Genomic DNA, 15,672 nt, shown 5'->3' on the forward strand with positions numbered 1-15,672 from the left:
TTCAGTTTAATTGGGTCCCACTTATCTGTCTTATCTCTTATGACATGGGCACTTAGAGTTTTGATCAGGAATTGGTTGCCAGTTCCAATTTCTATAAGGTTGTCTCTTGCATTTTCTAAGATTCTTAACAGTTTGAGGTTTGACAGCAGTGTAACCGCTTTGGAAAACAGTGTGATGATTTCTAAAAGAACTAGACAATGACGTTCCATATAACCCAGCAATCCCCCTACTGGGAAAATACCTGGAGGAGCACCATTCATTCTACAAAAAAGATACCTGCACACTCATGTTTATTGCAACACTATTTACAATAGCAAAAACATGGAACCAACTGTGCTGCCCATCGAAACAGGACTGGATAAAAAAATGTGGTACATATACACAATGGAATATTACACAGTCATAAAGAAGGGCAAACATATGGACTTTTCAGCAACTTGGATAGGTATAGAGTCTATCATACTGAGTGATCTATCACAGAAACAAAGAACAGAGTACCACATGTTCTCACTCATAAGTGAACCCTGAACATTTACTGCCATAATACTGTGAGAAAGAGATTGACAGTAGCGGGATACTGCCAGGGTGGGTAAGGGGAGAACCCAACACCAATAAGGGTATCTGATCTCAAACCAGGCGATGTGGCAACCAAAGGGAGGCCCAAACTTTTCCTGTACGATGACCACTTGTGTACTTAATCCTGAATTGTACCCCACATCTTTAAAATAAAATAAAGAAAGTTGGTTGTGATGTACTAAATAAAAGAAACTGCAGTAAATAGGCCTATAGTGATGTAATGGTAAGGTGGGGGAAGGGAAAACATTTTGTAGTCTGTGATTAGGTCTCAGTCTTCTAACAAGCCTTTGCCCCTGCACTGTGATATTCGCCAGTGCTTCTCAGTCTTATTCCCCACTTAGGTGGCTCAGGATAGCTGAAAGGGCCTGCAGTTGGGTATTTCTCTCCCCTCAGGTAGGTTAGACTTTTATAAAACCCTAGCAGGTTAGGCAGTATTTAAATAGTTTCCCCTGAAACTGAGAATGCTCGGATGTATTTCAAAATGGTCTCTTTTCACCTCTCCCTACCAGAAGCATGGGACTTTTTCCCCCCAATATTCACTGTGAGGACCAAATGAGCTCCTGGAGATAAAAATTAACACATGTGTGGGGCACTCCCTAAGATGGACTCTCCCAGGAGTTTTGACTCTCAGCGTTGTCCACTCTGGACCCCCAGCAATTTGTCAGTTACAGTTCAATTTTCCTACCTCAGCACTGATTCTTGGGGAGGTTTCTACTCCAAGTTGTGATTCTCTATTATCTCCCTGTCTATCTTTGATTTAGGGGAATCAGTTTGCCCTGTGACCTTACTTCTCTGCCAGATCGAAGAAGAATTGTTAATTTTTCAGTTTGTTCAGCTTTTTTCTTGTTTTTAGGAGAGAGTGACAACTTCTAAGCTCCTTACATGCCAACCAAAAACCAGAAGTCAGGGTTACTGACTCATTTTTTAATTGGGTTATTTGTCTTCTTATTGAGTTGTAATTGTTCATGCTGGCTCTGATAGTATGCTCTGATTTCAGAAAGAAAATTATTCCTCTTTTCAAGTCATAATATTTCATTATAACATTTAATTGATCTAAACATGAATAAGAAAGTGAATAATAAGTGCTTCATTTGTGTGATTTAAAATTTTAGAATCATATATCAGAGACTCAGAAATTATAGGTGGGTTGGATTTTTAAAATTATTATTATTGAAAACTGATTTTATAAACTCTTTTTCTCATACTAACTTTAAAGTTTTTAGATCATGCTATTTTTCAGGAAAATTGTCTATTGACATTTGATATCAAACCTAGTCTTTCCTTCTTTATGTTTTTCATTCTTTGAGATGAAAAATAACATTTCTGAGGTATCACGACAATTTTCAGATGATATTGGCCTGTGATTGTAATAAAAATAATGTGATCTCTTTGGGAGACACTCTCTTGGGAAGGGATATAAGTTTATTCTCTCTGAGCCCTTGGGAGTTCTTTCTCTGGTTCACACATAGGCTACTGGCATAAACTGAAACATATCTATTCCAAAAGTTTTGCTTTTTAAATAAATGAATACCTGTTTTTTGATTCTTGGCACTGCCAACAGCCTGCAAGGATGAATCTTGGTGAATAAATACCTCAAAGTCATTATCCTCTCTCCCTAATATCCTCATGAAAGGAAGCCAAAGCATTGGAAGAGGGTAAGGGAACCTTTTTATATGCTCCATATAGGTTAGCTACCCAAGGCAGAGGCAGTAAGGCAGGCTCAGAAGGGATCTGGAGAACTGTGACAGATTCTTCAAATATGGCTGCAACAACATACCTTATGTAACATACTCTTCTTACAGTATGACTGACACTCTTTCACAAGTCTTGAAATCTCCTTCTTCTCTTGAAACTTAATAGGCTTTTGTGACTGCCTTGACCAATAAAGAACAGTAGGAGTGATGCTATATAATTTCTGAAACTTTAGCTCATAAAAATGCATGCATTTCTACCTTGTTCCACTGGCACAATTGCTCTTGGAATTCAGCCACCATAGTATAAGAAGCCCAAGCAGACTGTGGACAGGTCCATATCAAGAGGAACGAAAGAAGATCATAGAGAAAGGTCCCCACCCCACAAGTCCTGCTGAACCCCAGCCAAAGGCCAACACCAATGAGTTCACTAAGTTAGCAGCAGTTTGTTACATAGCAATGGTAATTGGAACTCAAAGTAAACATAAGACATATGGCACAACTTGATCAAGTTTCTATGAAACAATGGCTTTTTATTCCTTTGTATCAATGCATTCTTTTTCTCATGTGTACCAGTCATTTCATTCTACAAGGACACATCTATTCTCAATATACTTTAAATTTCCAGTATAAAAGTGAAACAAAAAATAATGAGGTTTGATCCATGAGTTAAACTGTTAGGGTAAGCTCTTTTGACTTGAAATATTTTAATTCAGTGCAAGTCTTGTCGCATCAATCATGAATAATCCTAGAGTGATTCAGGTTGATTAGCAATAAATTTATGGATGTATCTATAGCAATTTATCACCATGTTGAATTATTCCAATGACTATTGCTTTTAAAACCATGATGAGCATACCAAGGCAATGTCATGTCAAGGAAATGTGCCTCATGCTTGACACATACTATCTGTTTCAAAAATACTAGTTTTCTTGCCTACCCCACAAAATGAAAATATGTATAGGAGTGCTGTTCTCAGCTTATGTGCCCAGCAGTTTTCAACCCAGCTTAATGATTAGAGTTAAGGGAGATCTAAGCAATTATCTTAAGCCTTTTATTCCTTCCAAGAGGAGTGAAGATGGGGAATGTAAAATCCCTGGAGGTTTAATGATTTTTGACCCTAACTGCTCATTAGAATTACCTAGAGGTTCTCCTCTTTCTAGTCCATTTTGATTTTTAATTGTTTGGGGATGTGGTTTACACATCTCTGGTATTTTTCAAACATTCCCCAGGTGAGTTTGTAGTACAACCAGCACTGAGAACTAATGAGTTCAGCAAACTGGATCACATAGTGTTTTTCAAAACACAGACCATATACTCAACACACGGCATTAAATAATATAACACAGAATGAGAAAGTTATTCCATTTTCAGTTTTTTCAGTCACTTAGGTTAAATCAAAGAGAATGGTTAATTATGGTGCTGGATTTATCATTAACAGTTGTGTAATACTTGCTAACTTCCCTTTGTAATTAATAGGGAAAAGGTCTCAGGCCCAGAGACTTTGACAGTGTCCAGCTAGTGTCCATTGACATTGTGTTGGACAGTATCCATTTATATTATTTACTCCTCACTGTATTAATTTTGGTAGGTAACTATTATTTTGGTGCAATGGTCTCCTCCATTTAGAATGAAAAGTATACATTTTCTATATAAAGTTCCATATTCACTGAAGTTGAAGGAAGTTAATCAGTTTAGAAAAATGTGGTAGTAGGATATGGCAAAAATAATTATGAAGTTGTAATTCTGATAAACGAAGGGTAGAAAACACTGGGTTAAACTCCCATAGCAAAGTTTAGATACCCTAAAACCAACAATTTCCGTGAGATACTCTATCAACATACCACATTTTTCAAAAAAGAAAAAAATCCGCAAGTTGTTAATATCACATGAACTTTGGTGTTAACATAAAAAAGCTCACACTTTTGAGGCAACTCAGGCATTTGGCATAACCTAAAATATGCACTAAATGCCTTCAACCAAGTTTTTGTGATCTTTAACATGTCATTCCTTCAAAACACTTATGATGGAGCAAGCTGAGACTCGAAATCCTGTAATGGAACAATTATTCCAGTTTATTGGTACCAAAGAAAGTCAAGCAAATCTTGATAATAGAAGATTGCATCTTACCTGCCTTAAATATCACCTGTCCAGACAACAAAGTGGTCATTGAAATTGTTACTCAGTCAGAAATATTAAAATCGTTTGCAATGTTAAGGCCTGTTTTCATGTTTCAATGGCTGCCAATTATTTCTGTTCCTTGGACAGGCAGAGCACATTTGTAATGAAAGTGAACTTGATGCAGCCTTTTGGCACTGATGGGGCAAGGTTTAATTTGTTTGGTCAAAATGCAGAGGTGAGTGTCCCCACCAATTCTTTCAGGAAGCTGTACAGAGGAAAACACCAACCAGGTTCCAGAAGGGATCTACTGTTTTCAAGGAACCTGTATATGATTTACATGCAGTGTCAGGGTTGAGAAGGCAACTCAGTGAAGGGAAGAATGATTAATATTGGAAACTCTGCAATAACAGGCTGCATAAAGTGATAAAAAGGAGGAGGACTGCCTATTCAACCTTGGTTCCAAATAGCCGTCAAAATGTAATTTTTTTTTAAACTGGAAAATTATGTTCCTTGGCAGTCCAGCAGCAGCATTTACATCAAGAGTGCTTACTAGGGAATTAGTTTTTGCTGGTAATTTGTTATACTGAAAGTTTATGCTACATTTGCAATGTTCAAGAGCCTCCCCTGATTCCAAAGTTTATTTTAAACCTTGAATTTTAGCATACGGTAGGTATCACAATGTACTTTCAGCCAACCTATAATTAGTAATGATCTGTCTGCTTATTTATTTTCACTTGGCATAGGTTATCACTTCATGTAGTGTTTTTCTTTTAATGCAGAGTAGTTTTAAAATTACATAAAAAATTCCATTAGTGTCATCACCTAAGAAAATATGGGGGAAAAGTTAACAAGATCCTCTTCTATTTCATTTGATACACACTGAATTTTCCCTTCTCACTTATTTCAAAGATGATTTGGCTTATAAATCCATTTACTATTAATACCTGTAACATGTTCTAGAAATATGACTTGTTTTTTCTAAGAGAAGCTTACATGATGAGAGGAACAAATAATTGAATAATAAAGTAATTCTAGCAAAGTTTAGATATTCTGAAAATATAAAAAAGAAAAAATTTGCTGTCATTAAGATACAAATAGGAACTTGATGTTAACTACAATGAACTTTTCATTTTCTGAGGACAGATTAGCAATTTGTGAATTAGCTAATACCCCTGACATCCCTTTCTCTCCCAACCCTATTCAATTACCCCCTCCTTCTTGAGTTACTCAGATAGACTGTGCTCTCACCCATCTTAGGTCGTTGCATATGCATATGGGCCCTTTTGTAGTCCATTTTTTTCTTGCCCTCTTTTCCTAGAAAAGATTGCAAATCTTAGCTCAACTATCAGTCACTGGTACCCCAGAAAGTTCTAGATTCCTCTGTGTACTTTGAGCCTACATTACATTGTAATTTTTCATTGATTTGTGTAGTCATTTGGTTAATGCCTGTGTTCTAACTGTAAGCTCCATAAACATAAGGACTCCCCCTCCACCCTTCATCATTGTATTCCCAACAACTAAACTGAAGTAGTTGTTCATAAATAGTTTTTGAGGCCAGGCACAGTGGCTCACACCTGTAATCCCAGTACTTTGTGAAGCCAAGGTGAGAGGATTGCTTGAGGCCAGGAGTTTGAGACCAGCTTGGGCAACATTGCAAAACCTCATCTTTACCAAAAAAATGTAAAAATTATCTGGGTGTGGTGATGCATGCCTGTAGTCCCAGCTACTCAGAATGTTGAGGTACGATTTCCTGAGCCCAGGAAGTCGAGGCTGCCATGTGACATGATTGGCGTGATCATGCCACTGCACTCCAGACTGGGCAAAAAGTGAGACCTTGACTCAAAAAAAAAGACTTGCATTCTGGAAAACTGAGACTTATACCTCTGGTCTTTGAAGGGGAAGGTTTAAGCAAAGTAGAGATAGGAAGAAAAGAAAATAATGCTGTAACTTTACACCTTCTCAATTCTGGTCCATTTTGCCTAAAGAAAGTGGGAGAAAATTTAAGAAAATAATGAAAAGATAAGCTAATTTAACCAATAAGCAATGTTTTATTCAAATAATTATTAGTGTTCCTGATAACTTACATAAAGATTGTTAGTGTTCCTTTTTTTTTTTTAAGTCAGAGTCTCCCTCTGTCACCCAGACTGGAGTGCAGTGACACGCTCATGGCCACCCACCGCAGCCTCGACCTGCTGGGCTCAGGTGATCCTTCTACCTCAGCTTTCCAAGTAGCTGGAACCACAGGCACACACCATCCCATCTGGCTAACTTTTTAAATTTACTGTAGAGACGAGGTCTCGCCAAGTTGTTCACGCTGGTCTCAAACCCCTGGACTCAGGCAATCCTCTCATCTCTGCTTCCCAAAATGCTGGGATTACAGGTGTGAGCCACCGTGCCCAGGCTCACATTGTTTTATTTAAATTATTTTTATGCTCTAAAGCAGCATTTCCCAACCCTTTTGGCATCATGAACTGGTATGGTGGAAGGTAATTCTTCCACAGACTGGCAGTTGGGGAGATGGTTTCAGGATGATTCAAGCACAATACATTTATTGTGCACTTTACTTCTGTTATTATTGTATTGTCATATATAAGGAAATAATTATACAACTCACCATGATGCAGAATCGATGGGAGCCCGAACTTGTTTTTCTGCAATTAGACGGTCCCATTTGGGGGTGATGAGAGACAATGACTCCCGAAATGTGTTGCTTGTGTCCAGTCTACTCCATATCTTGTCTTGGTTGCTGTCACTGCAGAAAACCCTGCTTCACAAAGATAGGATGTTGGAAATGGAAGCAGGTCTTTCAGTGCTTTGTGGCAATCTCAGGATATTCCTCCTTGACTTTAATCCAGAATGTATGAAGATTTGAAGTTGTCTCAAACATATTTTTAGGGCCATCGTCATTTACAATCTCAAGTAGCTGATCCTCTTTGAGCACCAAGTCAATTTACCTGGCTTATTTACAAATGGGTCGCGGATCCATTCCTTCCCAGTTTGGAAGTCTTTTGTGGTTGGGAAGTAATGCTCAAATTCTTTTGAAAGCTGAGATAGGTGATCATGTACTAGCTGGGAGAAAGAAGGTCCTGGCTCAGTCTCTTTCAGAATCTCTGCTAATGCTTGAAACATGTCAAAAATCTCAATGTTCACTCATCATCCCCATACCTCCAGTTTGGCTTTGAATGTAGCCACTTTATCTGCCAACTTGCACAGAGTTGTCATTCTCCCCTCCAGTAACAGATTGAGTTTGTTGCACAGGTTGAATATGTCACACAAGTAAGCAAGTTTGCAACCCATTCTGTGTCACTGAAATGTGCTGCCAGTGGTGACTGTTTTTCTAAAAGAAATCTCTGAAGCAATTCTCAGAACTTAGAAACTGTGGCCAGTAAGATACCTTTAGAAAGGCATCTCGCTTCTGTGAATAAGAGAAGACATGTGTTCTGTGTCCTTCTCCTCACAGATCAGTGAGAACAGACATGAATTAAGGGCATGTACTTTAATGTGGTTGATAATTTTAAGAACATTCTGCAAAATGTTGCTCAGGTGGCATTTTTTGGCTAGCCAGCATTTCTGTATGGATGACACAGTGCATAGACTCAAATGCAGTAGCAACCTCTTTGGCCTGAGTAGTGAAACCAGAAAGCTGTCAAGTCGTGGCAGCCACTCTATCTGTGCATATACTGACGCAAAATGACCAATTCAGTTTTCCTGATGTGTAATCACTCAAATACTTGAATAATTCTGTAGTTGTGGTATTGATTGGCAACAGTACACATAACATATCCACATGCACATCATCCTGGAAAATATATTGAATAAAAACAAGCATTGTTGCCTTGTTTTTAACATCAGTAGACTCATCAGATAGGACTGTATACCATGGTGACTCATGAATCCTAAAAATTGTGCCTCAGTATCTTCTGCTATTTCACCAGTTTGTCTAGTTATGATGCTAGCCAAAGAGGAACACATGCCACCTTTTGAACTGAAGCCTCTCCTAAAAATTCATGACAAATGTCCTTAGCAGCAGGTAGGATCAACTCTTCACCAATAGTAAAGGGCTTCTGAGCTTTAGCAATGCTGTTAGCTATTAAGAATGATGTTCTCAAGTGGGAACCAAAGGGAGGCCCAAACTTTGTGTGTATCATGACCACTTGTATACCTAATCCTAAATTTTACCCCACATCTTTAAAATAAAATAAATATATAGAAAATTTTTTAAAAGGAATGATGCTCTCAGTGCAGACATATTTGACGACATGTTGACCTTCAATAATTGCTTCTGTTCTTTGTTTTCATTTCTTTTCTTTTGAAAAACTTGAAAGCCTTGTCTTTTATTGCAGGATTCTTGGTCTCCATGTGGCAAAGCAGTTTTGAAGGTTTCATGGCTTCATTGGATAGCTATTCATCACATCTTATACAAAGCGGGCTTGGAGATTGTGAATCACCTGTTGCAATGAACCCATAATTTAAGTAGGATGCTTGGTATTTTCTTTCAATTGCAGCTTTCTTTTTGACAGTCTTAGAGTCAAGTGAGTCAAGAGTTCACTTGTAGCTGTCTCATCATTGGGTCTCTCCCCCTTTTCAAAGAAGGTTTCCAGTAACGTTTGTTTTTTACTCATTTTGTCTCGGATTAGCTTTTGAGCTTACCAAAACTGTGACTGAGACAAGTGCACAGTGCAGGAAAGAGGCCTAGATAGAAGTGGTAAGTAAAATAATGGGCAGGCCACACACAGACCAAGTGTCAGATTCGGACTTAAAGTCTGCCACCAGATGCATCTGTACAATTAAAGTACATCAACTCACTTGCCACTCACTGACAGGTTTTTAATATGAGTCTGCAAGCAATTGATTTATTATGGTTTCTGTGCAGTCAAACCTCACTGTTGATGTTAATCCATATTTGCAGCCACGCCACAGCACTACCATCACTGCCTCAGCTCCACCTCAGATCATCAAGGCATTAGGTTTTCATAAGGAGGATGCAACCTAGATCGTTCACATGTGCAGTTCACAATAGGGTTCGTGCTCCTATGAGAATCCAATGCTGCTACTGATCTGGTGGGGCTCAGGCAGTAATACAAGTGATGGGGAGTGGTGATAAATACAGATGAATCTTCACTCATTTACCTACTGCTCACCTCCTGCTGGGCGGTCCCAGGGGATAGGGACCCCTCCACTAAAGAATGACAAACATATTTCCAGTTATTTCTAATTATTAAATGCAATTTTATTGAGAAATAATCTATCAAGCACTATTTATCACATTTTGACTAATTTTACTTAGTTTTTTTGGATGCTTCTCTTTCATCTCCTTTATCACAGTTAATCAATAACTAGCTACATTCACTAATAGTGGCAAATTGATAGGGAAAATAATTGGTTTGATATAAATGAAACTCCCTTTTACAATTGTTTTTCCTTTTTTATCTTTTTTTGATGTCTGGGAATACTTAACTGCATCTTGATAAAAAAAATTAAAGAACATGTTAATATCACTTTTAGTTAAATTATTATTCTTAAATGTTTAATTCCTTATGAAATAAATTGCAGTGTAGAATTACAGTCATGTTATTTGACTGCTTCTGCTTATGATCCTGTTGAAAACTGAGCATTCAAAGATATAGCTGTACATAATCATAACTTTAATTTGGTACCCATTTTATTCTACCAAGAAATGCACAAATTTATAAGTATATAACCCAATGAATTTTCACAAAATGAGCATGCTTAAGTGACCAGCACTGAAATCAAGAAACAGAACATGACTCACATCCCAGATGCCCACATGGTGCCTCATTCCAGTAATAGCCATCCCTCCAAAGGTAACCATAATCTAGACTTCTCATATGGTAGATTATTATCATGTACTCTTTTCCATCTGTTTTGTATCCTTCATGTTTTTGAAACTCAGTCATGTTGATCTAGGTAGTTATAGTTCATTCATATATATGGCCTAATAAAATTTGACTCAATGAATATTCTACTACTTATGTATCTGTTTCACTGTGATGGCCATTGTGTTATTTCTATTTTCTGCTATTATAGATAATCACTATAAACATTCTTATAAATGTCTTTTGGTGGATATGTGCATGCAACTTAGGAGTGGAATTGGTGAGTCATAGATTATGCATGTCCTGCTCTTTGTAGATACTTCTATTTTCCAGAATCATTGTACCAAATTACACTCCCTCCAGCAATAAGAGTTCCAGTTCTACACTTTCAGCAGGACTTGGAAATGTCTGTCTCTTTCATTTTGCTGTTGTGTCCACATGATTTGTGTCATGGGACTTTATTTAACTTTGTTAATGAAACTTTCTTAATTTGCAAACATGACTTGTTTCATATACATATATTACTTTGTTACCCTGACTTTAGTTTACATCCTAGATAGCTGGGGCCATGTGTTAGACATTCTCTATCCTTGAATGAATATAACATCACAAGTAATGTATGTACTTTTGTTAAACTGAATCTTGCCTCTATTTAGTGCCCTCTTGAAGGACAATAGACGTAGTGGGAGAGAGCAGGCATTGGAACAGGAACAATACAAATATGTTTTATTGAGAGAGACAAAAATATATTCATACATTCAACTCCATGTTGGTTTCCATTGTCTACATGTCTTAACTAATTGCTTGCTTTTTCTACTCAGTAGTTTAAAAGGATAATCAAAAATTATTTTTCTGGGCAGCCCCCTCAGGTCCCTCCTGCTGTGGGAACTCTTCTCAATAAATCTTGCTTTCTAAAAAGATATATATATTGCCCCTGATGGTGAGCATTACTAAAGTTCTTTTGGAAGACGTTTCTGTTTTTTATTATCTAACTAATTTATTTCCCTTTATTTCTGTTCACTAAAAGTAAACAGAAGTCACAAGCCCAATACCAAGCTCTTCCCTACTCCTTCAAGAAACTAAATCATTCAGTGTACCTAAAAGGTGTATCTACACATCTAAGAACATAAAATACTGGTGTTACAATTCTCTTTTACCGAACTCTCAAAATAAGCAAATAAAGGTTGGGAAGAATAACAGCTTCACTAGAATGCCTTGATAGCATTTAATAGTAACAGTTCTCCACTGAAAATAAGAAAATTCTATAGAAATGATAATCAACTTCCAGTGAGTCTATAGAGCTCATAAAACCTGAAGCATTTCTAAAGGTCAGCAAGCATTGAAGGTTTTATCCTGGGGATAAATTTCTAAATAACCTGAAGAGAATGAGAGGGAAAGAGGAAAAGAAAAAATTTAACTTAGTGAAAGTAAAAAATGTGCAAACTTAACAGTTTCTGGATTATCACTTAATTACAGCCATCAATCACTTCACATCTTTCTTCTTCCAGTACTCAAGAACTTCCTAAAGTCATGCAATCCAACCAACAGAATATATAGCACAGTAAGAATCCTAAAGATTGAAAGTAACATCTAAGAAACTACTCTGTAGAAAATTTTTGGAAATTTTCTAAAAATGGGATAGTAGAATCCATCTTTTGACGAATACCAGGAAAACCCAAGAGTAAAACTACCCTTTTAATTAATAAGAGAAACGCTTATTGCTTCTTCCTCTGCACCAGTTCAGACATGAACTGGTGATCATTTTCAAAGGGCTTTGCTTTTCAAATCATTTTATTTCAATCCATGTTTTTACTAATGCTTGAAATTGGCCTGCAGTTAGTTATTTTATGAACATGATTTTATATTCTTTTAAAATGAGGACCATTTAACATTGAGCTTTTAGACATACGTGTGCTCTATTAATTGGCTCTTGGGGGTTGCCAGCAAAAAGTCTTTATGGACAGCTGTTATTTTTTAGGTTTAAAGTGTTTTAATTTCTTCTTATCGAGTGGTTCAGACTGACTGTCCCTAAATTGCGTAGCCAAGGAATTAAACGGTTTTAGGTTTTTTAAGCTCCATTGTGTTCAGAAAAGTGTTTCAACCGTGGTAATCCCCTTGTCGTGCTGCATTTATCTCCCACTAGATACCTACATACTTCCCTCTTCATCTCAGGCAGATAATTGCAAAGGGGATGGAATCAGAGAAAAGAGTTGAGCTGGTGGATATAAAAAGAAGTGTCACCCTGGTGGAAGTAAATAGACTCTGAGACTGTAATCTCTGCCCTTATTTATTTTTAAAACCATAAATGCTCAGGGGAAAGCTTGTCGTTGATTTGTCTACAGATATCTTTGTCTGTAGTTATGTATGGTTTTTAACTTGTTTTTATTTCCATAAATTCTATTGTAGCAATCTTCTGTCTATACCACAATGGTTTTCTCCCTAAATACAGATTTCATCACAGTGTTGTTGTTAGCCACAGACTTCAAGATTCTTTGTGTTTTTAAAAGAACAGTATGTTCAATACCTGTTTTTCCAACAGAGTTCATCTGGTGATTTAATGATCAGAAACATTCAGCTGAAACATAGTGGAAAATACGTTTGTATGGTGCAAACAGGAGTGGACAGTGTTTCATCTGCTGCTGACCTCATAGTAAGAGGTAAACATGAATGCCTCCTTGTGTTTTTAAATTCACATCTTAACTGAGGAGTCCTTAATGGAGGAAAAACCATGAGATAGTATGTGAGCCTATGAATTATAATATTGATTTTATTCCCCCCAATAGACCAGAGAATATGACAGTAAGAATGGCTACTAATTCAAAGAAATAAACATATCAACTCTGCCCTTCAAATAGCTCTCACTGTAATTGGCATTCCACAGCTGCTGCCAAGCTGATGTGTTTTTGAGCATGTCATTAATTCAGCGATTGTATTTAATTTGAGAGAGAATATTGTACAGGGTGTTGGCTTCCAAAGAATCAGGATTATTCAGAATGCCTGAGAAATCTTGCCAACTTGAAGTACTGTCCTGGGTACTGATTTGCTCCTGGGCTAAAAAATGACCAGAGTGCATCACAGAATAAAACATCTCTAGATATCAGTTTGGGAACTATGGAGATACACCAGAGGATTAAAGGGAAAGTCCTCACACCAAAAGTAAAGAACGCTGAATTTGGAAAGGCACAGGAATCCTACTGAACAGAGGCCTCAAAAAGTGTGTGTCATCTGCAATCAGAAAGTATAATGATGTGAGAATTACTGCCTCACATCCAGATTTAAGATCTAACAACAGAAATGTTGGGGGTCGGGGGTAGGGGAAGTGGTAGTTTTATTGCCAGGTAGAAACGGCCGTTTCCCCAAGTGCTTTTGAAATTCAATCAATTGGAGGTATTAAAATGGTCATGCGATGTTCTCTTCCCTTTGGTAGAAGAAGAAGTACATTTATAGAATCACTACCCACTGTTTGCATCTGCACCTTTCTTAGGTTCACCTGGACCACCAGAAAGTGTGAAGGTAGATGAAATTACAGATACAACAGCCCAAGTCTCTTGGAAAGAAGGTACAGACAACCATAGCCCAGTTCTATCCTATTCTATCCAGGCTAGGACACCTTTTTCCGTGGGTTGGCAAACCGCTACAACAGGTAAATGGGGAGCAGCAGATGTCATCAGCACAATACTAATGGATTTCAAGTAAATGCTAAGGCATTCAGACTCTTACTTCTCTGAACTATTCCTTTGTAGTGCCTGAGATCATCGATGGAAAAACACACACAGCTACTGTAGTCGAGTTAAACCCATGGGTGGAATATGAATTTCGAGTTGTAGCCAGTAACAAAATTGGAGGTGGAGAACCCAGTTTACCCTCAGAAAAAGTAAGAACTGAAGAGGCAGGTTAGTGGTTTTATTTTCTGAGTAATGGGCTAATAGATTTGTCTGGGCACGTACTCCCATTTCCCTTGACCCTGAGCTCCAGTCCAGCAGGGAGTCAGCCTCAATAATCCATTTTTGCAATTATCTGACCTTTCTAATGGCAAAACTGGCCATATGGCATTTGTCAAAAGAAACACGTGTAAGTGATTCTGATGTAGTGTGACATTTCCAAGAGTTCAGTCCATCGTAAACGATCATTAGTACATGTTGAGTGAATATGTTTTTGTCACTTAAGGTTATAATTACTATCTGACATAGTTACCCTGTTAGCAGGGGAAGTTCTGTTTTCATTTATAACAAGCATTGACAAATTGGTAGGATAATGACATTTGGGAATTCTGCTTCTAGAAAATCTCATTCTACCACCAAGCTCAGTGAATGAGCTTAAGTAATTGATGAATAGGTATATTTTGTCCCCTCAAGTGTTAAATTAAGAATGAATCGTTGTTAAGAATTTCCATGTGAGTCAACTATTAATATAGACTGCAAGACTACTTTTATAAATCTAAAAATACCCTAACATTAAAATTCAAACTTAGAAAGTGTACACAGCATCATATATATAGACAGTTGAAACCTAAAGACATGCCTTTTCAGAATCTTTAATACTATTAGTCAACATTAACTAAAATGTCTGAAATAAAGCTAGTATATCACTCTAGGAACTAAGCTAAGAGAAGTCATGCAGTATATTTCAATAATTATAATGATTCTGTGTCACTCGGGACAATGCACATAATGTTTATTCTAAGTAATAAGAGACATAGCAAAACTGTGCTTGTCCTGATGTTCTGGTCATTTGTCTTTCAGATAAATATTACTAAGTGCAAATATGGTTTCATCTCTGGCACATAGTTAGGGATTATCTACTATGTGTTTAGCACTTTCTAGTTATTACAAGTACAGCTGTGAACACAACAAAAAACTGCCTCCATGAAAGTTATATTCTCATTGGAAAACTCTCCATGTAAGTGAGAAAACTGATGTCTGTTTTTATAAAGAATACCTCAAAACAATATTCAAGGGTTCAAGTCTAGGCCATTCTTATGTATCATCAATGTTGTTTTGAGAAAAATATCCCCACTTGGAATAGTCACAAGCTAAATGTTCATACTAGATTGATCTCCCATCAATCTTGGTGAATCATTTTTTCTTGTTTTTTTATTTTTTTATTTTTTTTTTAGTTGGAGTCTCACTCTGTTGCCCAGGCTGGAGGGGAGTGGCACACTCACAGCCACCCCAGCGTCAACCTGCTGGGCTCTGGCAATCCTTCTACCTCAGCCTCCCAAGTAGCCAGAACTGCAGGCATGCGCTACCACACCCAGCTAATTTTTTATTTATTGTAGAGATGAGGTCTTTCCAAGTTGCCCGGGCTGGTCTCAAGCCTGGCCTTTCTTGTTTTATTAATTCTTGTACTAGTTGCAAAATATCTCCCAACTAGGTCTTGTTTTTCTTACTGTTAGAGAGATTCTGAATCTTTTATAATTTCATGCAAATATAAGTTATTTGATGATT

General features: G+C 37.3%; 1 protein-coding gene across 1 annotated transcript in view; it reads left to right on the top strand.

Annotated features, from left to right (window-relative positions):
* The window catches only part of CNTN3 (contactin 3), a 262,835-nt gene that overhangs the window by 217,240 nt on the left and 29,923 nt on the right, over positions 1-15,672 (top strand). The window contains exons 13-15 of the mRNA XM_021707315.1: positions 12,765-12,882; positions 13,710-13,868; positions 13,969-14,118. Of these exons, the coding sequence (XP_021562990.1) occupies positions 12,765-12,882; positions 13,710-13,868; positions 13,969-14,118 (427 nt within the window). The remainder of the gene's footprint in view (positions 1-12,764; positions 12,883-13,709; positions 13,869-13,968; positions 14,119-15,672) is intronic.

The sequence above is a fragment of the Carlito syrichta genome, unplaced genomic scaffold (assembly GCF_000164805.1).
Source record: "Carlito syrichta isolate Samal-C Ts95f unplaced genomic scaffold, Tarsius_syrichta-2.0.1 Scaffold316501, whole genome shotgun sequence".
Classification (NCBI taxonomy): Eukaryota; Metazoa; Chordata; class Mammalia; order Primates; family Tarsiidae; genus Carlito; species Carlito syrichta.